Genomic DNA, 25,797 nt, shown 5'->3' with positions numbered 1-25,797 from the left:
CTATTTTACCTAGTATTCAATAAATATTGCCTTACTGTCCTGTGTTCTTGTAACTAAGCTATACGTTTAAAAATTTTGTTCTCTTCTTGGATCAGGCCACAGTCAGGCATCAAGTTGCTGAATCTTTTATGTTTAATTTGTTGCGATATCTTTGTATCAGTTAGTAATGGTACATTTTTAACTTTTATTTTGTTCTATTAGTGGTGATTTACTCAGAATAGAAGGAAAAATTCTGCATTCAATTTTAGATGAAGTTATTTTCAAGCTTTTATCAACTCCTAGTCCAGTCCTAAGAAGTACTGCTACAAAGCTCCTACTGTTGATGGCAGAATCTCATCAGGAAATTTTGATTTTACTGAGACTAAGTGCCTGCTACAAAGGTAATATGTATTCTTTTTTTGAGATTCTCAAAAATAACATTTTTATTGATGATTTCTGGAAAGTAAAATGCTTGTTTTAAAAAATTCAGTAACCAAAGTGTAGAAATAAAACCCTATCATAACATAGCCAATTCAGAAAAAAGTTTTTATTAGATCAGGCTTTCCTCGTGTCTCAACAGATGGCTTATGGCACTTTGCTGATGAGGTTACAATGAATATTTACTCCCTTTCCAACAAAAAGGTTGTGTACTGAATATACCATATAGTGTTATAAAATAATGACCAAAAAGATCAGTGACCTTACCAAGATTTACTGGAGAAAATAGAGCTGTGCTTGAGAGACTGACAGCTCTTTTGATCTTTAAATCAATTAATAATTACTGTTCAACTCCTTGACTGTCTTTCCACAAAAACAAAACATCTTTCTCACTTCCAAATCAAATGTATATGTGAATAAAAAGTCAGAAAATTTTAGGAGGAAAGGGCTCAGTGTATTACCATTCCCATAGAATAGCTTTCATTTAATTGAGCATTTACTCTTGTCAGATAATATTCTGCATACTTTACATGCATTAAAATATTTAATCCTCTTAACCCTATGAGATATTTACTCTTATCCTCATTTTATAGCAGTGTGAACAGAGGCATGGAATAATTAGGTCATTTATCCAAGATCACACAGATTTTTTTTTAATTGCCAAGCAGTTATTTGTTAGCTTTATTTTATTTCTTTACTAGGCAGAGTCGTGATTCATTATAGTCTATTTTTTTTATACAAATGGGAAATGGATTTCTAGTTTATTAAATATGCTTATTTCTACAGGGTTATATAGGAATTTTTAAAGATTAGAACATAATGTGACACATTTAATATAAAAACTATTACAATGGTCTTTTAATAATTCTTGATGACACTTTAGTAACAACTTGTACCAGTCATTATTGTCAATGTTGTAATTATTTTGTGTTATGGGAATAGAGGAGAAAAGATGCCAATAATAAAACCTTTTAGTTGATATTGTACCAGATATACATTTTTAAATTCTGTAATTAGATTTCTTGTATAGAAATGTGAATGTCCAACGGAGTTCATTATAAAGGAATTTCACCTTAACAGTCAGTCTCCTTTTCTTTTTTCAATAGTAAAACTCATTCAGTTTCCTCAAGATATTTTACAGTTGTTAATACTGCTAAGAACTTTAGTCTTAAGGAGAGTATAAAGCATGAAAAGATCCTGATAGTGGCTTCTCCAATTGTCTACTCCAAAGCCATTGTAGCTTGTTTATATTGAATACATACATTATAATACATCATTCCTACTTGACTTAGAAATTATACTTACTTTGTATCTTATACTACTCTGTTTTATTTAGGGATAAAAATGCAGTATTTTTGTGTTATAGCACTTCTATATTTGCTCAGGAAGCTATTAATTTGCCTCAAGTTATATATATGTTACTGTATATTTTTATTTAATAATAACTTCTTTTCATTAGTAATGACGACTAATCTGTTTGTTTCCACAGGGTAGGCATTTACTCTGTATCATCTTTTTAAAAATATTTCAGTTAAAAAAGTTTTAGTTTAGGGTATTTATGTTCAAACAGCAAATAATTTCTCTCTCTCTACTCTTTGACTTATCACAAGTGACTTTTCACTTCCACTCCCCTTTTTTTAATTAAAGAGATTGACCAGACAGATTTTGCATCACATCTCACAAGTGAGCACATAAGAACTCTTTGGCCAGAGGAGTATCCTAAAGACCTCAATCTAGAAGTCTTTAAGAGAAGGAAAAAGAAAAATTATGTGACTAATCTTCTTGTGTTCATTTGCTTCTAAATCAGACTTTTAACCTCAAATCAATACCAATAAAATAACTAAATCATTATATTTTATTGTTAATAGTTGTATCTTTGTTATTCCATTTCAGGACTCAGAAATCTGCTAAATAAACAAGAGCCTGGGACAGAATTTAGACAAGAACTTAAACAGCTCATTGGCCTTTTAAGCCCTAAGGTCTACCAGGAAGTAGAAGAGCAGGTATTAAATTGTAATAACAATATGAATGGTATTTACTAACATTTTAGTAAACATTTTAGTTTCAAAATAGGGGAGAGTGATAGCCTCTTGAATCTTTTATTTATTTGCTGTCTGTCTCCCCCTCTCTTTAGTTATTTACCCCTAAGATCCAGAGCAGCCATAGGTTGTTGGGAAAAGGGGTTATTTATGGACTGAATTTTAACCCCAGAGCCTTTAATTATTTTTTATATTTTTTGGCCTGTACAGAGTTCTTCATGCCTTGGGTTTTCGAATAAGTGAGGCCAGAAAAGATGTCAAGCAAAGAGGTTAAAGCATTAAAGAAGCAGAACTATGAAATATTTGTAAAGGGAGTGAGAAGTAAGATTAATCAGGAAGAATTTGGAGCTAACCAGACTATATCTTGAATCCATTCTAGATATTGCCCAAGTGAGCCTAACATACCTCCTTTGAGAGGTCAGGTTTAATATTCATAGGCCTTCTGTATCCTGGGCCTATAAAAATGTTGCCTCCTCCTCAGCTTACTAGAGATGAAGATTAATACTTGCCCAGGCTTGATATCTTAAGAGGTAAACTTCTAAAAAAGTCTTTCTTAGAGATGTCTAAATTAATTCTGACATTTAATTTCAGAAACTACATCAAGCAGCTTGTTTGATTCAAGCTTATTGGAAGGGTTTCCAAACTAGAAAGAGATTAAAGAAGCTTCCATCTGCTGTGATTACTTTGCAGAGGAGTTTCAGGTAAAAAATTTTGGTGAGAGGAATGATAATCTGAAAGGGTTAGATATATTTTATTAGAGTACAGCTGAGTGAAAACTTGGGGATTTTTTTTTTTAATTAATTTTCTAACCCATTTCTTATACTCTTACTTTCATTCTTATTCTACACATTTCTGAGTGTACTAGCACTCCACTAACCAGATGCACTTTCAAAGCAAAGGACATAATGTGAGACAGGAGTCTAACAAATATATATTCCTGTTCACTCAAGACTTTTTTGTGGGCCAAGCCTACATTGGGAGCCAGTGATAGTCTACAACCCTTAAAACCAAAATTGCCATAATTGTTCAAATGTGTGTATTTAGGTACGTTAACCTGATTTTCCTCAGTAAATAGGGCATGGATATATACAGTCATTGAGATATGACATGGTTTGTCATTTATCTCTATTTCAATTAGACAAAAAATGAAATACTGAAGACATGGCCCAGTTTTCGATATGACTAAGCCATCCAGATATTTAAAGGCAAAGAAAAGAACACACAAAAATGACTTAGCTCCTAGGTCATTTATGATAAAGTAGAACCATTTCAGAGGTGATTTTTCATGCAGCCTTTTAGTTTACTAAATTTTAGTTAGCTAAATTTTAGTTTACTAAAGTGAAACTTGCATATTCCAGAAGTCAGTTTTTAAAGAAAACTGAAACTATTCTTTTAATAACTGCAGCTGCATTTCTCGGTTTTAAAAATATTTTAAAATAGTGAACTAAAATTTAGTTTTAAGTTAGACTGCATGAGATAACACCTCTGAGATGGCTCTACTTTATCATAAATGACCTAGGAGCTAAGTGTTGCATGCGTGTATGTGTATTTCCAATGCCTGTAAGTCTCACAGTATTTGCCAAATTTGCCAGTTTACTTTCTCTTGCAATATTAAAATCTTAATTTAAAGTATCTGAGGATTACAGATTTTGTCCACATGCAAGTATGTCTATGGAATCTAATACTACACTGTTTTAAAATGGGAATACCATTGCTTTATGTAACAAAACCAGATTAATTATAAATATTTTCATTAGAAGAATTTAGCTTTTAAGCCAAAATTCTTTAAATCTCACATTATAATGAATTTGTTTCCTTTTTATTATTGCGAGTTTGAAGTTTTAAGAAAAACAAGTATAGTTTTAACCTTTAGGTTCTATTTAATTTTTTAATTTCAAGTTTGCCCAGGCTTCAGCACCTTTTATCTTTTACTAGTTACAACAGTTTATGCAAATTTCTCTTGCTTCCTTTATAGCTGGGCTTTCTGCAAAGGTTATTTCTGTCTCTTTGTGGTCACGTCATTATTTCATAGTAATTTCCCCCTCCCATGTTTCTTGGGGGGAAGGACTGCCCAGCACTCACAATTATGGGCCCAGATTCAGCAGAGGTTTTTAAGATTTAGCAAGAGGCAGTCTTTATAGTCACAACCTTCCTAAAGCACTTTCTGGAGGTTTCTTTTTTATTTAATCATTTTTCATGGTCAGAAACTTTATTTTCTGTTAAGTACTCTTACTCAGCGATGTTTTCTGTAGCAGCTAATAGCTGCTCGAGTTACTGTATTGAAACCATACAGTTTATCTACTTGTATCATGGTGTTGATATTTAGGTGTTTTAATGATAGTTTAACTTTATGGGGAAAGAAGACAGTTTTTTTCTCTACTCATCTTAGGTTCTTTGGGGCCCTGAACATTAGACCAACAACAACAACAACGATAGTTTATTTATACAGCACAAATCATGCAAAAGAAACCTCATATGATTAGTAACTCAAAGAGGTGATTATAACTTGGGCTTATAGAGATTTTAATGAAGAATAATAAATTTGGAGAGATGTGACAGGTGCAAAGAAAAGGGTTTTAGGCTTCCAAGGGCAGCAAACTTTGCAAAGGTAAATGTATTGGGGAAACTAATGGAACATATGGGTTATTTGTGCAGGTCCATGTTGGTCCATGTTCTATCCTCTTTAAGGCCAAAAAACTTTCTTGGGAGCGGGAATTTATGGCACTCCTCATTCTTAGACCTTTCTTCTTTTATTCTGATAAGGGAAGCTCCAGGAAGGCTTTTTCCTGCATTCATTGATTCTCATTTGCCTCTAGCTCAAAATAATCTTTATACCCAAGTGACATATTCTGGTACCCTTCAACTTCCCCTTAAAACTGAGCTCCTTAAGGGCAGAACCGTCTCTCTTTTCTGTTAAGACAGTACCAAGCAGGCAGCAAGTATTCAGACAAATGTTTGTTGAGTTAATGAACATAGCTTATCAACTACTTTGCCCATCAACTCATATGGGACTCCCCAGGTTCATACTTAATTATTCTACAACAGAGGACTTCCTGGAGAAGTCCTGATGTCATCAGCAGATAGTTTGGTCAGCTCTTTCTTTGATGGTAAAGATTCATGTTAGTTAAATGTAAATCATGGACTGTGTTTACATAAATTAATTTGAAAATATGATATCTGATCAGTCATTTCCTTTTCAGAAGTGCAATACAAATGCCAGAGAGTCAAATGCTTACTCTTTCTTACAAAGAAAGTAGTTAATGGTCTTTTAATTTTTGAGTGACGAGTGGTTATAGATACTCTTACTGACAGAATGACAGGTTGGGGGGAAACATTCAAAATCACATTAATTCCTAATTAATTAGGAATTAATTAGGGTAAAAGAAACATGCATACTTAAAATTTATAGTCCTGTTTCAGTCACTGAACCTTACTTTTCTACTGTGTTCCTGATTTATATTTTACTTTCACCTGCATGCTCCATAGTCTTTTCAATTTTACCATATTTCATAGCCTGTATGCCTAAACTATTTCCTAAACCCAGTTTTCTGACAGATTACATTTCCTAATGATAGCAGAGAGCTCGATGGGGCGGGAGTCCAAAGAGGGACCCTGACCCAGAGCTCCGGTGACCAGGTTCTTGTCTTATGTCCAGAGAAAGAATTTAAGGACATGACAAACAGCAAGCAGGAAAGTGCAAGTTTTATTAAGGCAAAAGTACACACTTTAGGAGAAAAATGCAGGCGAATTCAGAGAGTTCTCCCTGAGCTGTCTGGATTACGGGCTTTCATTTTTCTTGAGAGCAAGGCCTGAAGACGTGGTACTTGCAGTGCGGGTGATATTATTATAATGATATTATGATTAGCCAAAGCTGTATAAAGGACAAAGGAAGGATTTTGGAGTGTTATCTTGGAGGGAACGTCTCTAGGCTAACTATCCTGCCTCTCTAGCAATGCAGTTTTAATGATTCCTATGTTTCCGATACTAATAACATATTTAAAAATATTGTTAATGCAATATTTGGTGTTATAATCTATAATCCATTATGTTAGGGGTGTTTTTTTGTTTTGTTAATCAATTTGAAAGGAGATTCTGTTTAGGGCCTGTGTTCTCTTTTACCCTCCATAAGTATGTAAAGGGCAAAACATCCTATCTACATGCAAAGCAACCCAGAAGTTTGGGAGGGTAGTTCGTAGGAGAAGCAAGTTTCCATCAGCCACTCTGGGAAGAGAAAGGCTCTTACTTGATCTCTAACTCAGGAGGACCAAGAGATACTTAGTAACTATTTAGCTGGCCCTACATCCTTTCTAGGACCCCTTCTTTTGACACACATACTTGAGGTATTTTCTCCCATTGATAACAGGAGTAAGAAAGACATTTTGAAACAAAGTTTGAACTTTGGCCTAAGTGTAAAACCAAAGAAAATAAATTGTAATTGGTAGCAGCTAAGAAATTTCAAGAACACAAAACATGAAATGTAATCAAAGTTATTTTGTGTTTCCCTTCTCTACTTTAAAATACTTCCTTTTAAATTTGACTTATGCCTAATTGTTTTTGCTTTTTCAAAAGAAATCGAGTTAAAAATTATTATAGCCCTCTCTACATCATTATGAAGTCTTCCTGTTAGTACTACAGAGAGCCAAGGTACTACATTTATTGGCAGCTTAATTATAAGAAGCTAAGAGAAATGTTCTTTAGATACATGCAGATTAAGTCTATGGAGATAATACCTTCTTCTCTTATCCTTTTTAGTTTATCTCTTGAGTTATAATATTTATTAGTTTAGAAATAGATAAACATGAAGAAAATTAAAATCATCCATAATCACACCATGCAGTGAAAATCCCTGTTGAAATTTTAAATGTTTTTAATAATTTATTTTTCAATATATATGCATTTTTTACAAGATTTGGATCTCTTCTATATCCTGATCTTATTTTCTGTATCCTGATTTTATTTTTACTTGACATTGGATTGTGGGTATATTCTTATGTTACTAAATATTCTTTGAAATTTTTATTTTTTATAGCATCCATCCAGTGAGTGAATCGGTATTTATTTATCCAACTCACTATTATGGAACAAGTGGTTTGTTTTCAACTTGTTGCTGTTGTAATGTTATGGAGAACATCCTTGAACATAAATCTTGATGTACATGTCAGGGTTTTCCTTAAGAAAATTATTAGAAATGGAATTAATTGGTTAAAAATTTTAAGGCTTTTTATATGCATTTTAAATATTTCTCCAGAAAAGTATAGCAGTAGCACATGAAAATTTATTTCATCATACTCTAACAACACTGGGAGTTATCTTAAAATTTTTTGTGTTTGTATTTATATGATTATTAGTGAGTTTAAACATTTTTCATATACTTCTTGAGTGTATGTATGATTTATGAAAATTGTACATAATGTACTTAAAATTTTCCATCACAGATCTAAACGAACAAAAATATTACTGAAGCTAAATAGGCAGAAGGAAGAAGAGGACCACAAATTACAACTGCAACTTCAAAGACAGAGAGCCATGAGACTGTCTCGAGAATTACGACTGAGTATGCTTGAAATAGTTCATCCAGGTTGGTGGCAGTATCAATTTCATTAACTGTGAGAACGTTTAGGATATCTTTTAATAAACCAAATTTCCTAGCTACCTGATGATTTCTTATATTGAGACCTTTTTCTTGTTTCTCCTTTTTAAGATGAATCATTAAATCTCAAGTCAAAAACAAAGTTACTATTTTTTCTGATTAAAGCCTATTAGCTGATGATGAGCAATCTTTACACTAATTTTTCTATTCTTTCAGATAAATTAGTGAAACCTCGAAAAATTTATTCTAAAAGATAGTTGTTAGTGACATAGAGAAAGAATCCCTTGAACTGAAGTAAGGATGTTGGAATATTGTCATAATGCCATCAGAACTTTACTCATACTTCAGTACAAACCTTGTGATGCCTTCTTTCCACCTTTGACACACTAAGTTGAAATTAATATTAATGTGTAGACTGAGAGACGATACCAATTTCAAGGTTCTTCTATTGTTCTTCCCCTCCTAATACTCATTCCCATTTTCCTTCACTAGTCTCTTATTTCTCTTCCCTTTATTAAATATAGATATTTCCCAGGGCTCCATCTTCACCCCATTATTCTCATATTGCTCTTTCTAAGGTATCCCATCCATAACTGTAGCTTCAACTACTAAATGAGTGCTGAGCACTCTGAAATCTCGTCTGCATCCTCACCCTCTCTCCTATGCTCTAGCTTAACAGAACTTTCTATAAAATGCAACGTTCTGTGTCTGCACTGTCTAATACATACTGCTGGCTAGAGGTGGCTATTGAGTACTTAAAATGTGGCTAGTGTACTCGAGGACCTGAATTCTTAAATTTATTTCACTTTAGCCGTTTGTGGCTAGTGTCTGCTATATTGGACAATATAGCACTATAGCCAGCTGTCTGTTCAATAGCTTTACTTAGCTATCCACAAGTATCCCCAAATCTAGTCATTATCTCTCCCCTCTAATTTTCTCTCTATTCCCCATCTCAGATAATTGCACCAATAGTCTACTCAGTTTCCTATCTATGAGGCATCCTACAGTTTTTTTCTTACCTCCACATCCAGCCGTCATTAAATTTTATCAATTTTTCTGTACTATCTCTCAAATACATCTCTTTTTATTATTGCCTTCTACTGCCTTATTCTATTAATTAGCTGTTGTGAAATCTGGGCTATATGCTGACCAACTCCCAGACAGTAAAAAGAAAGTCATCTAACTATTGATTCTGAATAGCCAAATGAGTGACTGAAGAGAGATTTAGAAGCACACAGAGTAGATAACACATACACATGTTTTACCCCTTCCTTCTGGTGGTACTAAGTGACTTTCTAACCATGTACTTGTGATTCTTTTTTCTAAATGTTCTTGCTGTTGGATATTCAACTCTTTCCTCATTCCCATGACAGAAAACATTATGAGTCTTTTCTCTAAAGAAGCTGCACAATCTGAAAAAAGTTTTGGAGTGCTTTGTTTCTAAAATCTTAGAACTATTGTAAAATAATAAAATTGGGAAAATCAGTGAACAGTATTGAAAAAAAATAAAAGAACTGCAAGATTGTTGTTGCTATCATTGACCTGATTCCAGAATTTGAGAAAGCATAGAGGTGAGTAGGTTGTAATAGTGTCTGTCATCTTTTTAGGTCAGGTGGAAAAACATAATCGGGAACTAGAAGAGAAATCAGCATTGATTATCCAGAAACATTGGAGAGGGTACAGGGAAAGGAAAAATTTTCGCCAACAGAGGCCATCTCTCACGGAGTATAAAGCAGCTGTCACACTTCAGAGAGCAGTGAGTCTGATGTAGTAAAAAGAGTACTGGATGAGGAGGCAAAAATATGGGTTCAAACCTGACTTTGTTATTTATCTACAGTAAAGACTTCGTCAAGTCTCACTCAGCTTTCCTGAGCCTTGGTTTTTTTTTCTCTATAAAATAACCTTCTTGCCATTGGCCAGACTAATTTAGACTTCAGTCCTTAGTACTTTCATAGACCCTTGTACACATTTACCATACTGCAGTGTTTATTCGTTAATTTTTTTTCTTTCTTACTGGGACTGTGAGCATCTCAGGGATAAGGAACTAAATCTTTTTTATTGTTCTCAGCTCTCAGCATGTGCTTAATATGTGAATGGATGCATATCCTACTTTTTTCATTCAGTTATTTGGATCAGATGACTTAATTTATGGGAAAGTGTTTTGTAAATTACAAAGTCTTACGCAAGTACAGCATATCATTTGATATTTTTTAATGCATAGATAATGTATTAGGTATAATTAGATCATTATAATTTTTGAATTATAGAATGGTTTTCTTTTTTTGTTTTTTAGAATGATATCAAATGATAATTTCCTGGGATTTATCTGGACCGTGTGTGTGTGTGTGTGTGTGCGAGTGTGTGTGTATGTGTGTGTGTGTGTTTGCTTGCTTGCTTGGAAAAGCACAAGGCTATTTAATGACCAGTTTTTCTAATACCTGGTTGTTCATTTATACATAGTTAACTTTCATATTAGTATTTTAGGTCCCATAGCATTTAGTTTTATAATACCTTATTCTTGAATGTTAGGTCAATTTCACTTTTTCACAGTGTTAGATTTTGAACAACCTCTTTGTTGAACTGTCTGTGATTAACATTTTACCAGGATTTTTAAAAACCATTAAAAAAAAAGTAGAATAAGTTCTAGGAAAAAAAGAAGAGATGTTGGTTGTCTCTTTCCTCACACTTTTCTGGGGATCTCAGGCTATATCTGCATCAAACATTCCTGTACCACCCCTGAATTGCACCCCTACCTGATATTTACCCTCTGCTAAATAAGACCAGCTAAGGATTAACCCATGGATGTCAGTACTAGAGACACTTCCTTTAGAGAAATTCTTGAGTTCTTTCTAATACTTTTACCTCATAGCTACCTCCTTTTTAAACTCTTCCATGCCAAAGAATCAACTGGGTCCTTATTAAGTTGTCTCACTACCTTGCCTGATTTAGATAAGCCTAATACTTTGTAAAAGGACTCTAAAATGAGATACCCTATCTTGTCCACCATTCCTTTGAGAGAGAAGCAAGGGTCATTATAAGAGAAAAACTAAGGGCTATGAAGGCAAAGTTGTTTGGGATTTACACTTTCCTTCGGCATAAGAGGAAAAAAATATGTTGCATCTGCCTCATATCTTACCCACCCAAAAAGAGAAATATGGGTCTGTGTTGAAGTAAAATCAAAAAGGGATGGGTCAAGGTCATTTTTATAGTCTTTGCAGCTAACTACTAAAAATAACAGTGATGTCAAAGCAGAGCAAAACCAGAAAAGGAAAGAAGAGGATTACTTTCAAAGAGGGAAAAGAGAAAGAAAAATGATAGTACAGACAGGGAAGAAAAAGGAAAGTAGTAGAGAAAATCAGTAGAAGGCAATGGTCATTAAAGAACATATTTGCCACACTTTCGAAGCATCCATTTCTAAGACATATACTTAATTGGACTTCCCCACTATGCACATGTAGCTATTGAGTACTTACATGTAGCTAGTCCAAACTGAGATGTGTTGTAAGTATAAAATACCCACAGGATTTTAGTATGGAAAAAAAGTGTAAAATATCAATAATTTTTTTATATTGATTTCATGTCAAAAGGGTAATATTTTACATGTTTTGAGTTATAATAGATTTATATAACTATATGCAAAATATCACTTCTTTTAATTTTTTTAATGTGCCTACTAGAAAATTTAAAATTACATATGTAACCCATTATATTTCTATTAGTACTGCAATTGACCTTGGTAAGAAAGAAAAAGAAATGATAATTCATTAGTTTCACAGAACAAAGGATTATCATTTCATTGAACTTGTCCCTGAGGAGGAACTGGTTATTAGTGTCCTTCACAGAGAAAGGCTAGAACTGTTGTTTACCATCTCTTCCTCCCTTACCTTGTGCAAAACCAGAGGCACTGTTTCTTAGGTAGCTAAAAATCAAGGAAACTATAAATTTGCTAAGGCTTACTTAGAAAGTTGGAGTTCTCTGACATGGTATAGTGTTAGAATTAAATTTGAAGAGTTAGCTGCCTTTTCCCGTTGAATGCTCCAGGATTTTCTTTTCTTGCATTGTCATCTCTTCAGAAGGTAGAAGGAAAGTAATGGTTGCTGGTATCTGGTCTCTAGAGCCAGAGTGATGGCTAATTCTGGCTACTTCATTATAGCAGAAAAGTACTGTGGTATTATTATACTTATCTATCACAGACTAACCACAAAAGCATTTAGTGAAACAAATCATTGGCAGTTGAGAAAATAAATAAAAATTGGGAGATAAATACAGTTTCAAAGAGTCCTGAAATGACAAAGAATGAAGAAAAGAGACAGAAAAGTCAAGGTGGTCTTTTTTGATCTAAGGACAGAGATTCTGCTGTTTTGGAACCTTTTCTCTGAAGATCCCAGCACAGCATCATAAGCCTAGGGTGGTACTAACAGCAGGAGTTGGAAGAAAAATAGGAGAAGCAAGGAAGAAAAATCAAGAAAAGGGAAGACTAGAAGGAAAGGAGAGGATCTTTCAACAATTGAAGGCTCGAGTGCCATACTAAAAACATGAGGGTATTAGGGAAATTTTATATCCTGAATGTGAAAATCTCTAGCTCTTTTTTCATCTCAGCTGCTGTCAGCCAGGCTTATATCCTGCAAGCAGTAGATCGAATGCCTTTTCTTTGAGAAATCTGAACAGCCCAAGGGAAAAGTCCTAAGTATACTGACAATGAGGTACCCCAATGAAGCCACCCAGTTCAGTAGCCCTATATTGAAGTTCACAGTAGAAAAACCCTACCCACCTACCTGCTAGGAATTTCTAAACAGCTTTTAATATCCACTCATAAATAATGAGCTAAAAGTATCACAGGACATCTGAAGGATGATAAGGCTGAAACAGCAAAACTACTTGGTAGAAATAGAGATATTTAAAGAAAACCTTTAAAAAATCCGTTATTTCCTCAGCTAAGAGAAAATAATACATGAAACAAAGCTAAAATGTTTACAAGAGAGAACAAATAGAATAAATTTTGACTGAAAAAAAGACATAATAAAAGAGCTAGGAAAAATGGTTTGGGAAATCTAGAAAGCAGGGCAAAAGGAAAAGATAACCAGTCCATGAGGTCAAACATCCAAACACTTGAAAAAAAGAACAAAAAAACCTGAGGAAAGCAAATCAAATAATTCAAGATTTCCCAGAACTGAATGTCATAGTTTTAGATTAAAAAGACTAACTAAATGTCCAATACAGTGACAGAAACACACCCTCATTTATGTCACATTACTGAGCAATATACTGGGGACAAAAGTACTTCTCAACAGCACCATTGGAAGCCAAAAGATAACGGAGTAAGGCTTTCACGTGCTTGAGTGAAAACGATTTCCAAATAGAATTCTACACCCAACCAAACCATCAGTTAGAGGTAGACATAGACCAAAGACATTTGTTTACATCACAAAGTCTGTAAAACAATAACCTGAGAAAGAAGACAGTATAGAATCCAGGAGACACGAAGGGTGAAAAGGAGTCACCAAGATGACGGTGAATGAAATTTCAGGATGATAGCTATGTAACAGTTATAGTGATCAATCTGGATTGGACCAGGTCAGAAAGCTTTGGAAATTGTGTCCAACAAAATGAATTTAATAGAATGCCTGATGTGTTTTAATGTATTGATAACTAGGACAGAGTTTGTGGTATATAGTCAGTGGTAAGTACATAAAAAACTGAATACAGGAAAAACAACATTATTAATTCCAATGAAAATTTAAAATGTACAAGAAAGAAAAAGTAGTTATCATATATGGTTCAAAACTGAATAGCCTTCATGTAATCATAATTACGTAAACATGAACAATTGATTTACATGAAATTATGATACATTTGCTGTTTGGAGATATGGAAAGTATGTGGGAGTGCAAGCAGTGAAAGAGAGCTAAATCCTTATCTTCCATCCAAGAAAGTTAATGGATAATACCTATATCTTAAAAAAATCACAGAAAAGTGGACGGAGATAAAAACATCAAAAGAAAAACCTGAAAGACTTAAAGTTGTCTTTGAGAGGAGAGGACAGGATAAGTGGGCAGATAACTATAGTTTTTTGTTAACAATTCTTGTAGAACTGACACTTTTAAACAATACAGTTACATCAATAAAACTTTACTGGAAAGCATTAAGCAGTAAAATATTTTAGGTTTTGCAGGCCATGCAATCTATTGCAACTATTCAACTCTACAATTGTAGCACAAAGGAAGCTGTAGACAATATGTAAACAAATGAGCATGGCTGTGTTTCAGTAAAACATTATTTGTAGATACTGAATTTTAATTTCATATGATTTTCATGTCACAAAATATTATTTTCTTTTTGAACTTTGAACCACATAAAATGTGAGGGAAGCTAAGCAGGGTTGGGCCTGGTTAGTACTTAGATAGGAGATCACCTAGGAAGACTAGGTGCTGTAGGCGTAAAAAATAAAAAAATAAGGAATCGTAAGCTGACAAGGTCCTTGCAATCTGTGAGGTCAACCAAGGCTTGCCTCGCCTTAAAAAAAAAAAAAAAAAATGGAAAGAAACATTCTTAACGCTTAGGCCATTCAAAAACAGGCAGTGGATTTGGCCTGTGGGACATAATTTGCCAACCCTTGGCTTAAACAATGAGAACATGTAATTTTGATGAAAATAAGAAGTACAAAGAAGGGAGAAGAGTGAAAAAAAAGTTGGACGGAATAATTTAAAATTTGTCTCTAAATCTTGCCTGTTACAACATTTCCTGTTTCACCAGGCATCCATTCTGAACAACAGGAGGGAGAACATTTACTAAGCTTTTTCTTATATACTATCTCTTCAATCTCTACAGTTCTGTAAGCCAAGAAGAATTAGGGAGGATCCCTGTTTTCTGTAAGCATAGAACCTGTCCTATAGAGATAAGTGATTTTCCCAAAATCATACAGTTTATAAGGGACTAGAATTGATGCTTATTTCTTATTTTATCTTTTTTATTGCTTACTGTACAAATATATGAACATATCCTTGTAAAATATTAAATCACTACAGAAGAATATAATTAAAATGTCATTGTCCTTCCTTACCTCTGTCACAGTTCTCTCTCCATACACACTCAGAGTTAACTGCTTTTACCATATGTTGTAGGAAGAAAATAGTTACTATTAGGGAAGAACATTCACACAAATACCCTTTTTTTTTCAGACTCTTAAATTCCTAGCAAAGTGCCATAAGAAAAAAAAACTATTTGCTCCTTGGCAAGGAATCAGAGAACTCACTGATGCACGTAGAGTTGAGCTGAAGCAACAAGTGGATGACTATGTCAGAAGACATCCAGTATGTAGCTTTCTATGCTGTGAAATATTACACAATTTCTGTGCATGATAATCACCAACAAAGAAAGCATTGTCTCAGATATATACGTACATATGTTGTTGATAAGATAATGTAATTGCTTTACCATAGAGTTAATGGATTTGGAGTCTTCTCATAATTCATGGCCCTAGAGGTGTAGTCTAGTAAAGGAGACTTTGCTTCAAGTCAGTTATTTTCCATACTGTATCAGCAAGACTATCCCCACATCTTCATCAACATTTGTTATTTTCACGTCTTAATGGGTGGAGCAGTATTATGATTTGGATTTGCATTTCTCTAATGATTAGTGATTTTGAACATCTTTTTATGTGTTCATTGGCCATTTGTGTATCTTTATCGAAGAAATGTCTGTTCAGGTTCTTTGACCATTTTTTAATCAAGTTTTTTTGTTGAGTTTTAGTTCTCTGTGTATTTTGGATATTAATCTCTTATCAGATACATGATTTGCAAATATTTTCTCCCATTCTGTGGGCTTCCTTTTTACCCTGCTGATAGTGTCCTTTGATGCACAAAAGTTTTTAATTTTAATGAAGTCTAGTTTGTCTATTTTTTCTTTTGTTGCCTGTGCCTTCACTACCATATGTAAGAAATCATTGCCAAATCCAATGTTGTGAAGTTTTTCCTCTACCTTTCCTTCTAAGAGCTTTACAGTTTTAGTTCTTATGTTTAAATCTTTAATGTCCATTTTTTTTAATGCACCATATTTGATTCCAATGCACACTCCTTTTTAAAAAAGAAGTGCTGCTTTAGCCATACTCTAGTGTAGCTGTTTAAAATTCCATGGCTGAAAAGTAAGGTGTTAGCTAAAACAGGAATGCATCCCTGATCCAGGAACTGGAATATTTGAGAAAGCTATGGTGTCAGAAGATTTATCAGCTTCAAAGTTAAGATTATTTCATTCTTCTCCAAACTAATTAGTTAAGTTCCCTTTAAGTAGCTGACTAGCCCAAAGGACACAGTTCTTTGGCTGATTTTGTTCATTGTTCTATGAAATAGAAGCAGTTATAACATTATGGCTTAGATAAGTTTGGGAGTGGGGATAAATAAGATAGTCTTTTCAGGTGGGATCCAGAACAAAAGGATTGGCTTTGTTGCTCTTCTTCCAGGCCAGTGTCTTTTATAGTTTTCACTATGATTTTTCAATCTTATCTCTTCTCCCAGAATACCACACTGTGAGGAAGTGAGGTATGGGATCATACCAAAAATAAACTTCCCCACTTGCATTTTCATCTAAAGCAGCTTTCAAGAGGCTATGTAATGCTTATACAAGAGTACAAGGTAGACATCAACCATAACATTCAACTGTTAAGTTGAGAGACGGCTAAGCATTCTGGAACTTCTGCTAAGTGGGCAAAACATACTTTGATGTATATACTCTCCTTCTGACAATTTTTTCTGTTCTCTGTTCCCAGTGCTCTCAGATGTCAGATGTGACCAGTAAGGAACTCCATTCCCAAGCGCAAGAACGACTACAACACTACTTCATGGGCAGGGCCCTAGAAGACAGAGCCCAGCATCACAGGGAGGCTCTGGTGGCTCAGATTAGCACCAACATTGAACAGTTAATGAGTATGTGCTCATTCCATTTTTGTTTCTTGAGAGGAACAACCTATACAACATTCTGTGACATCAGTTTTTAGAAAAACAACATTTAGTGGTCTATTAGCTCATCTCCCATCCTCAGAAATATCTAGATCGTACCAGCACACAGTTTTGAATGATGCAGATCCCATAGCCTCCTTTTTAATTAACTACTTGCTATCATTCATATGTATCAACTCAGACAAGTTATTAACTTTAAAGATGCCAAGCCCTACTAATCAGTCTTTTGTGTAGTCTCAAAAGCTGTTGATTGTATTTTAGAAGTAGATGATGACAGTAGTTGCAGTGCCATTTTATAATTTTTAATGAAGTGCTTTACAAAAAGAAATTCACAAAAGAATTCATCTGATCCTTACTGGTACATTTAATGAGAGATACCATCCAAGAAGCCACAGTGTTTCAGTCAGTCTCTGAAACACTTATATAAGTACATGCGGAGTAGAGAGGGCTAGAGTCATCTATTTAATGCCATTACTTAGAAATTTTGTATTTTTGAATGGATAGGTGGCTGTAACTGAGCCTCACCTATAGGATGAGTTCTATTATTTTAAAGGTTCCTGTTCTTTAAATAAACCATCTTTAAAAATCTACATCTTTTTAAAAAAATTTTTAAACACAGAATGGGGGTGTGGCCAGTTACTAAGAGCCATAGCTACAGCTTGTGAATAGTCACATGCCATCTACATCTAGAAGTGATAATAGATTCAGAGTTGGAACCCTGTCCCTGTCTGTTGTTGCAGAGTTATAACTCTAGTTTCCAAGTTCCTACTCGTTTGTACAGAACTCTTACACTCACCTGTTTATTTTCTGTTTACTACAGAGGCACCAAGTCTGAAGGAAGCAGAAGAAAAGGAACCTGAGCTCTTCTTAAGTAGATCCAGACCTGTGGCAGCCAAGGCCAAACAGGCCCATCTCACCACTCTGAAGCATATACAAGCACCCTGGTGGAAGAAGCTTGGGGAAGAAGCTGGGGATGAGACTGAAGTCCCAAAGGATGAGCTTAGTGTAGAATTAGGAACTTTATTCATAGGTGGAACTAAACCCCCTTAAGGAATTACCCTAAGAAATGACCCAAATCCTATATTTCAGGAGATCATTATTGATTCTGTCTCTGGCATGCTAGTAGACTAGAGCTATCCTAACTCATGGTTTTCCAGAAGTTCCTCTCCAAACAAGACTTGCAGGCAGTAAGCAGAATTATCTTCTACCTCTATCTCATGTCTCTTTTTCTTTTTTTTTTCCACACCTTCATCCCTGGCCATATACATAAATTGATGTGGCTTTTATTGGGGAACTAAACTCAGCATGGCATTCTACTGCTTATATTAGATGTGATATTTCTTGTTTCTGCTGTTTTCCAACTAAAGATGTTTTCTAAATAAATATTTTCAATTGTTCTGAAAAACTCGTCAAAATTACTTTTTTCACATTTAATATTAGAATCCCTATTTTTCTATTAATAGGAGTATGCTCTTGACCTTTATTAAGGTTAGGAAAAGAAATAATCAACTGAAAAACATTTGACTATTTTCTACAAAACGGTGTTTGAACTTAAATTTCTATATTGTTATTTCTATAAGGAACTACATTAAAAAATCCTCCTAGTATTCAATGCAAGAAAAATTCCTCCAGATAAAATTGCATTTTTCTATGAGAACTGTATAACCTACTATTTGCCTTTATGTCTCCTCTAAGAATCTCAGAGCTGAATATAATGCTTAATTTGTTAGGATCTTAGGGACCTATATGATTGTTTGGTTCCAAGCTAGTCAAATCCTAATGTAATTTTCATTCATAATTGGAAGAGAAATATATAACATTCATCTGTAAGAATAAGCAGATAAGAGTTCTGACTTAGTATATGAAGCTACATGAGAATCTTACTCCCACCTTAAAAAAAAATACCAGGTAATCTACAAAAATAATATTTCTTGAGTCTATCAGCTATTTGAAGCCTCAAGACAACTAAGTAAATTGAGATAGGACTCAGTATCTGTGAACTAAACCATTTCATCTTTAGTAGAGCATAAGATGCAAAGGTGGCTGGATAAGAAGTCAACTAAAATTTTAAATTCTTAAAGGCCATGTATGGGGTAGCATGTCAGTTTAGAATATCTAGGAGCCTTGGACAGAAGAATGTAGACCTCTACCAAATAAAGTTTGGGAGCCAGGCAGGAGGCCTGAAGAGATGCCCTTAGTGGTGAAGGCAAACGTGAAATGATAGGCTGCTCTTGGGTGATATGCTCAAAGTACTACCCACTTTCCCAAACCCTTCCTTTAAAATCTGCTAGAACACTAGCAGCAAGCCCTATTACCTCCAAGGCTCAGACAAAATTCCATTGCATGTAAGGAAGGAATAGCAACAAAATCTGTCCCCAGGGACATGATAGGAATCACTCTATCCCCAGACCCAAGTAGAAACTCAGCACTCCCAAGGGAGGTTTGAAACCCTTCCACCTCTGAGAGAGGAACAAGAAATCTTCGAGCCCAGAAATCTTACGTCAATAGAAGGCAGACCAACCACAGGTATGAGGCAGTTTGACTGCCATGGTTTAGAAGGGGAAGAACCCTGAGAAAGCACCACCCTAACCCCAGGAAGAAGAGACCAGGTTTAAAATTTAGGCTGGATCATGACAACAGGCTACCCATGTTATAACCAGCCAAGTACCACGTAAGCAATAGCTTACCTCTGGGGTAGGGGAAAAGTGCATGGAGAGAGATCCCTAAGTGGCAAAAGCATACAGGGATGGCTAAAAGTGGAGGGTGGAGCAGGAACACAGAAAAGCTTTCCAGACCCTACTCTAAGCACAAGGTTAACAGCGGCTAAAAAGATAAAGGAACTAGAAGCCTATGGTGCATTGAAGATAAAGAAATACCAAACCCAGCTAAACTAACTCAATTCCCCTGCAATACTGAAATAAAATTTTTTTCTTTTAATTTCTGACTTATAATGCTGTTATATTTGCTATATTAAAACAAAACAAATCTGCATTACTCAGATAAGAGTGAAAATTATCTAGACATGAAAAAAGTGACTACCAATAGTTAATCATTAATTTGTCACAATTTAATTTTATCGGATGACTTGCTCACATTAGCTCATTTTCTGTAGAGAATAAAGTGCATTTACATGTACTTTATAATACAAATAAGAGAAACTATCATTTTTACCAACCTATAGAGTGCCTAAACATAGAAATTAAAAATTCTGTAGAAAAGCCACTCTGCATCATGTTTTTTATTTTAGGAATATCCATATCCGTTTAGGTCAATTTCAAATTATGGCAAGAGAATCCTAATTCATGACTGCTAGGCTGAACTTTTTTTTTATTGCAGAAAATTCTTCCTTATATTTAATATGTATTCCATAATTAAAAATTCCCACCTTTTGCCACCTGATTTTATTAGAAATGTTTTCCTTTTTTCAACCACCACCAATCAGAGACATAAAATAAATGCATTATTAGTTATCTGGCAGATTCTCTAGTGGTGAAATAAATATAATTTTATCACAGTAAAAATTGCGTTAATATGATTCAAAGTAAAATTGCTAAACAGTTCAAGAAGGAACTCTCATGATATCCAATGAAAAGAGAGGAAGAAAATCCAATTTGGTTCTTGGAAAACTTTACATTAGAATTCATTTCTGCCACATGAGATTATTAAAACTGGTAAGCCTGCTATCTTTAAGACAATGGTATGCAATAAAACAAGTATATTATTATTTTTGTTATGAAAGACCATGCTACAAATATATCTATCATCTGTGAATAAGAGTGGCTGGGAGATCAATGCAATATTTGCCTCTGTGACCATAGAAGACTGATTGGTGCATGGCTGCATCTGCTATCTGAAGCTGAACCTGCTATTTTGCCAGGTACAATCCCAAACAGGATTTTCCCATTATATAGAATGGTCTTAGAACATCTCTCTTGCTAAAGAATTCCCTGTAGGTTATAAGTAAAAACAGTAAGTAGTATAACTTTATTGCAACTCCTGTAAACAATGTTTATATCCCCAAATTTTCCAAGGAAAAATTCTTCGTACTTCATAATTTTTTATTTTTTCATAAACTTTAGGGTCCACCTCCACTTGATAAATTTGTTCAGACTGAAGATGCTGGTCAAGCTTCCCTTCACCAGCGGAGTTTCTGGTATCTAAGGTTTGGTTGCCTGCTAAAATTTCTCCTGCATATGCCATAGGCGGGTTCTTCAGTGTTTAATAAAGTAGGAGTTCTGACTGAATTTTTTCCCTCATTCATGACAGATAAAGGGCTTCTCTCCAGTGTGAATTTTTTGGTATGTGTGGAGATTTGAAGCCTGACTAAAGCTTTTCCCACTCATGAGCATTTATATGGTTTTATTCCTTGGTTCATTATTAAGTACTTATTAAGATCGGAATTCCACCTAAATCTGTTATTCACACTGTGGGCATTTATAGTTTCTCTTCAGTGTGAATTCTTTGGTGCTTAATAAAGTCACAGCTAACTCTGAAGCTTTTTGCTAATTCCTGGTATTTAAAAGGCTTCTCCTTTACATTCTTTCTTGTGATGATCCATAAGCTTCAGCAGCTCTTGTCTCCAGGTTAAAAGTTTCTCTCTTCACTTGAAAATCTTGGTGCTATTTTCTCCACCCTGTGCATATCACTGTAATTTTCTTTGCCTGTTTTTTTTCTGGGAAACATTCACTCTGGCCATTTTTTGATATCAATGCTTATATTTCTAAGTCAGAAAGGCATGTAGGCTGATGATTTTTGGTGTCATGTTTGTGTATTTACCCCATAGGCAGCTCTTTGGGACTGTACTTGAACTCCATGGATCCTTGAACCAATGGCTCTTCCCCTTGCTCTAGACAGATTACTTTAGGTTTAGGGAACACAAATATGGCTAGAGAGATGACAGTCTCATAGTTTTCCTGCATCACCTCATTTTAGAGGGCCTTCTAATTGGGATCCCATTACTCCCATTCTTCCTGGGAAAAATACATGGCCACTTCTTCAAATGCCAATAAGCTCTGGGACTCAGGCAATGAACTCAGGTGCCAGTGGCCAGTCTTTGGTGTTTGTCTGCTCAGGAAAAGCTAGGATGTGCTGAGCATGCATAGCTCTCTCACACACAGGCTCAGTTTCTTTATGAATATTTCTGCTCGGCTTTTCTTATAGGCCCTGGTATGTATGCCAAAATTCTTCATCCTGTGACCTGCCCACTGGCTGGGACTCTGGTGGTTTCAGGTTGAAGCCTGGGGACTCTGCTGTTTCTCCGAAGACCCCTGCCTCCTTTCCCAGTTCATGGACTGCAATTGTCATCACTCTGCTCTGGAACAGTATACTCCTGTGTTTGTACAACTGACCAGCACTACCTTTCAGAACTAAGGCTCAGTCTGGTCTGAAACAAAAAAGGATCTTTCTTCTTCCTGAGGCACTTGGACAGCTGGGTTTCACAAAGGATGCTCCTTCTTCCTTGGGCTCAACTGCAAGACAGTCTGTCTGCTGCTTAAGGGGCACAACTCTATGCCCTGTGACTCTCAGACTGGGACCCAGTACATGTAGGTGCAGGTGCAGTACCACCACAGGCCTACCAGCCCCTCTAGCCTGCATGGGCTAGGCTGAACTTTAATAATTAAATTTTGAGGGCTTTTGGAAAAAGGTTTATTGAGGTAAAATTGATAATTTGTACATATTCAAAGTATATAATGTGATAATTTGATATATGTATGCATTGTGAAATGATTACTACAATCAAGTTAATTAACACATCTATCACCTCACATAGGTTTTTTGTGTGGGGTGAGAACACTTAGGATCTACTCTTAGTTTATTTTAAGTATATAGTACAATATTATTAACTGTAGTCACCATGTTGTACATTAGATCCCCAGAACTTATTCATCATATAACTGGAAGTTTGTACCCTTTGACCAACATCTCCCCATTCCCCCCACCTCCCAGCCCCATTCTACTCTGTTTCTATAAATTCGACTTTTTCTTTCTATTTTTTTTTCATAGATTCCACATATGAGTGAGATCATACAGTATTTTTCTCTGTCTGGCTTATTTCACTTAGCATACTGCCCTCTAGGTTCATCCATGTTGTCAAGAATGGCAGAATTTCCTTCTTTCTTGTAGCTAAATAATATTTTATTATATATTTCATTTCCTTCAGCTATATACCCAGAAGAGAGATTGTATGGTAGTTCTATTTTAAATTTTTTGAGGAACTTCCATATTGTTTTCTGTAATTACTGTACCAATTTACATTCCCACCAACGTTCAAGTATTTCTTTTTCTTCACATCCTTGTCAACATTTGTTATATCTTGCCTTTTTAATAAAAGTTTAAGAACTATTGAGCTAAGATGATCATTTCAGCATTAGTGCTTAACAGTTGGTCCCTTACCTAGTCTAGTTGAGAATGTAAGGATATGCTGTTTTTGGACCCTTTATCAAGTCATCTCACCTTGACTCTTTCCAAGAACCTAATGATATTACTACTACTCCTAAATAATAGTTAAAATTTATTGTATGATGTATGCCCCTCTCTGCTAAGTATTTCATGGTCATTATTTCATTTAATCCTTATAACAACACTACTATATAGGAACACATAATTTCTATTTTACAGATGTGAAAACTGAAGATGAGAGATATTGACTAACTTGCCAAATTTTATTATTATTTTTTATTTTATTTTTTTAATGCCTACAGCACCTGGTATTCCTAGGTGGTCTCCCATCCAAGTACTAACCAGGCCCGACCCTGATTAGCTTCCGAGATCAGACATCAGGCTTGTTCAGGGTGGCATGGCCATAGACAATGGACCGTGGTTCCAATGAGGTGTGAACCCAGGACCATCTGCATATAAAGCAGAAGTGCTAACCGCTACACTGTGGAACCACGTCCACAATGGAAGTTTTAACAATGATCTCTTCTTCAGCCGTAGAGCATCAGGTCCGAGCTTCTATAGCTCTCTTGCTCTCCCATGTGCCAAAGTTTTTGCTTAATCCTGCCCAAATTTAGGTAAACTGCTGTTGCTTGAGGATGCTCAGCAAGAACTGATGGACATGCATTAGGGCTTAAATATCAAAGTAGGAGCAGAAACTAGCAAGCTTCTGCATCCTTTAGGCATCTCTGATACCTCTGAAAAGCCTGGAACCAGCCTGGAATGAGCAGTACATCTGCTCATTCCACACTTACAGCCCTCCTAAAACCCAACCTGTCACCCTCCTTCTCCATCCCAAAGCTTATCCAGCAGGAGGTAAGGGAGTACCACAGACAGAACAGGGCCACAAATCTCAATCTCTTCCATCCTTAAAGGCACACTATATAAAGAGACCTGTGGAAACCAGGAGCCTGGAGGTAAGTAAGATAATACATACCAATGGCTGCTTTACTTACCAAGTGTTAAGGAGTATAAGAGGATGAAATAAAAGTCATCAGGCCTGGTCTTAGTTTTCCTAAAGCCAGCCTAGCCTCTCCATAGGTCTAGTACCTAATCAGGAGTGCTAACATCCCCAGGAGAAAAGATGTCCTGGTTCCTGGAGGAAGCCTCCTATGACATGTTTCCAGGCGTCACTTGGTATGAAGGATGACTACCAACTGTGACATGGACACAAATGGTCTGAAATCTATCTCCATGTCATATTGGCCTTCTAGGGACACCAGAACAGTGCCAAAACAACTACCAGAGCAGCCGTCCCTTTGTCTTCAGCATAAGTGGGACAAAAATTCTTAACTGCTACAACAGTATTCTGCAGGCAGGCCCTAGTCAAGAAATGGGCACCAAAATATGGACAGGTATCTCTGTACTTCCAGAGGAAACATCCATGACTCACTATTTATGAGGGATAGGGATTTCAGAGGAATGATCTTTTCTTAGGCTTTGAGTATGGAGTACTTGATACACTCTGGATTCTTCTAGGAGTTTTGCTAATTTAGGGAATATAACCAATAAGCAAGGACCCAGAGCTCTGCGGGGCAAGTATATATTGTCATACAAAACCTAAATCTCATAATTTAGACTTTTATTCACGCCCATGGAACCCTGATTAATGAGGATTTTATTTAATGAGTATCTTTAAATATAACTGAGAGACAAGCTATGTGAGAGGTCTGCACATCATCAGGCTGCAGTTTCAGCTGTTGATCCAGTCAGCTGGGTGCCTCAGCCCTAAACAGCTGCTGTTCATATTCAGCAACATTCTCTTGCTTACTGATCTCAGCTAGAAGCTCTTGAAAAGCCTGCAGAAGACCTTCCAATCCTTGACTCATGTCGGGCACTGGAAGGGGCTGCTCAGTACATTCCAAGTTTTAAGGAGCACAAGAGGATGAAACAATTCATCAGGCCTGGTCTGTTTTTACAAAATTGCAGTCTTTTGCACACACTACACCCCTTCTCTGCTTATTTTCTTTCCTAAGCATTTTGACATCTACTACATTATTTTTATTTTTCTCTCTCCTCACTAAATTATTAATTCCAAAAAAGGCAGGCTTTTTTTTTTTTTTGCCTCTATTGATCTCAGCTATATTTCCAGGACCAAGTCCAGGGAACCGCAATTTTAGATAGGTAACCAGCAGGGTAACCAGCAAATGCCTTCCTGAGCTGATGCCTGAACCTCCAAGCAGTGGTCTCCAGCTTTTTTGGCACCAGGGATGGGATCTCCTGAGAATTTAACGCCTGATGATCTGAGGTGGAGCTGAGGCGGTGATGCTAGCCCTGGGGAGAAGCTGCAAATATAGATAAAGCTTCGATGGCTGGTCCACTGCTCACCTCCTGCTGTGCAGCAGGGTTCCTCATAGCCCACATC

The 25,797-nt window shown here is 35.6% G+C and overlaps 1 protein-coding gene and 2 pseudogenes across 8 annotated transcripts in view; 1 reads left to right on the top strand and 2 right to left on the bottom strand.

The window, feature by feature from the left end:
• Positions 1–18,402, top strand: part of IQCB1 (IQ motif containing B1) — a 41,739-nt gene extending 23,337 nt beyond the window's left edge. For 7 of the 8 annotated variants that reach the window (XM_006905554.3, XM_006905555.3, XM_006905553.3 and 4 more), the window contains 8 exons: positions 202–380; positions 2,311–2,420; positions 3,048–3,157; positions 7,892–8,034; positions 9,654–9,802; positions 15,225–15,356; positions 16,808–16,964; positions 17,818–18,402. In XM_006905554.3, coding sequence (XP_006905616.1) covers positions 202–380; positions 2,311–2,420; positions 3,048–3,157; positions 7,892–8,034; positions 9,654–9,802; positions 15,225–15,356; positions 16,808–16,964; positions 17,818–18,047 — 1,210 coding nt within the window. In that variant the 3' untranslated portion in view covers positions 18,048–18,402. The remainder of the gene's footprint in view (positions 1–201; positions 381–2,310; positions 2,421–3,047; positions 3,158–7,891; positions 8,035–9,653; positions 9,803–15,224; positions 15,357–16,807; positions 16,965–17,817) is intronic. The other variant, XM_015596071.2, reaches the window with a different exon arrangement.
• Positions 18,403–19,516: 1,114 nt separating this feature from the next.
• LOC102895985 lies at positions 19,517–22,645 on the bottom strand (annotated as a pseudogene).
• A 1,044-nt stretch (positions 22,646–23,689) lies between these two features.
• Positions 23,690–23,805, bottom strand: LOC112486170 (annotated as a pseudogene).
• Positions 23,806–25,797: the final 1,992 nt, after the last annotated feature.

Source organism: Pteropus alecto, unplaced genomic scaffold, assembly GCF_000325575.1.
Source record: "Pteropus alecto unplaced genomic scaffold, ASM32557v1 scaffold251, whole genome shotgun sequence".
Taxonomy (NCBI): Eukaryota; Metazoa; Chordata; class Mammalia; order Chiroptera; family Pteropodidae; genus Pteropus; species Pteropus alecto.
This window is presented reverse-complemented; position numbering and strand designations above follow the sequence as displayed.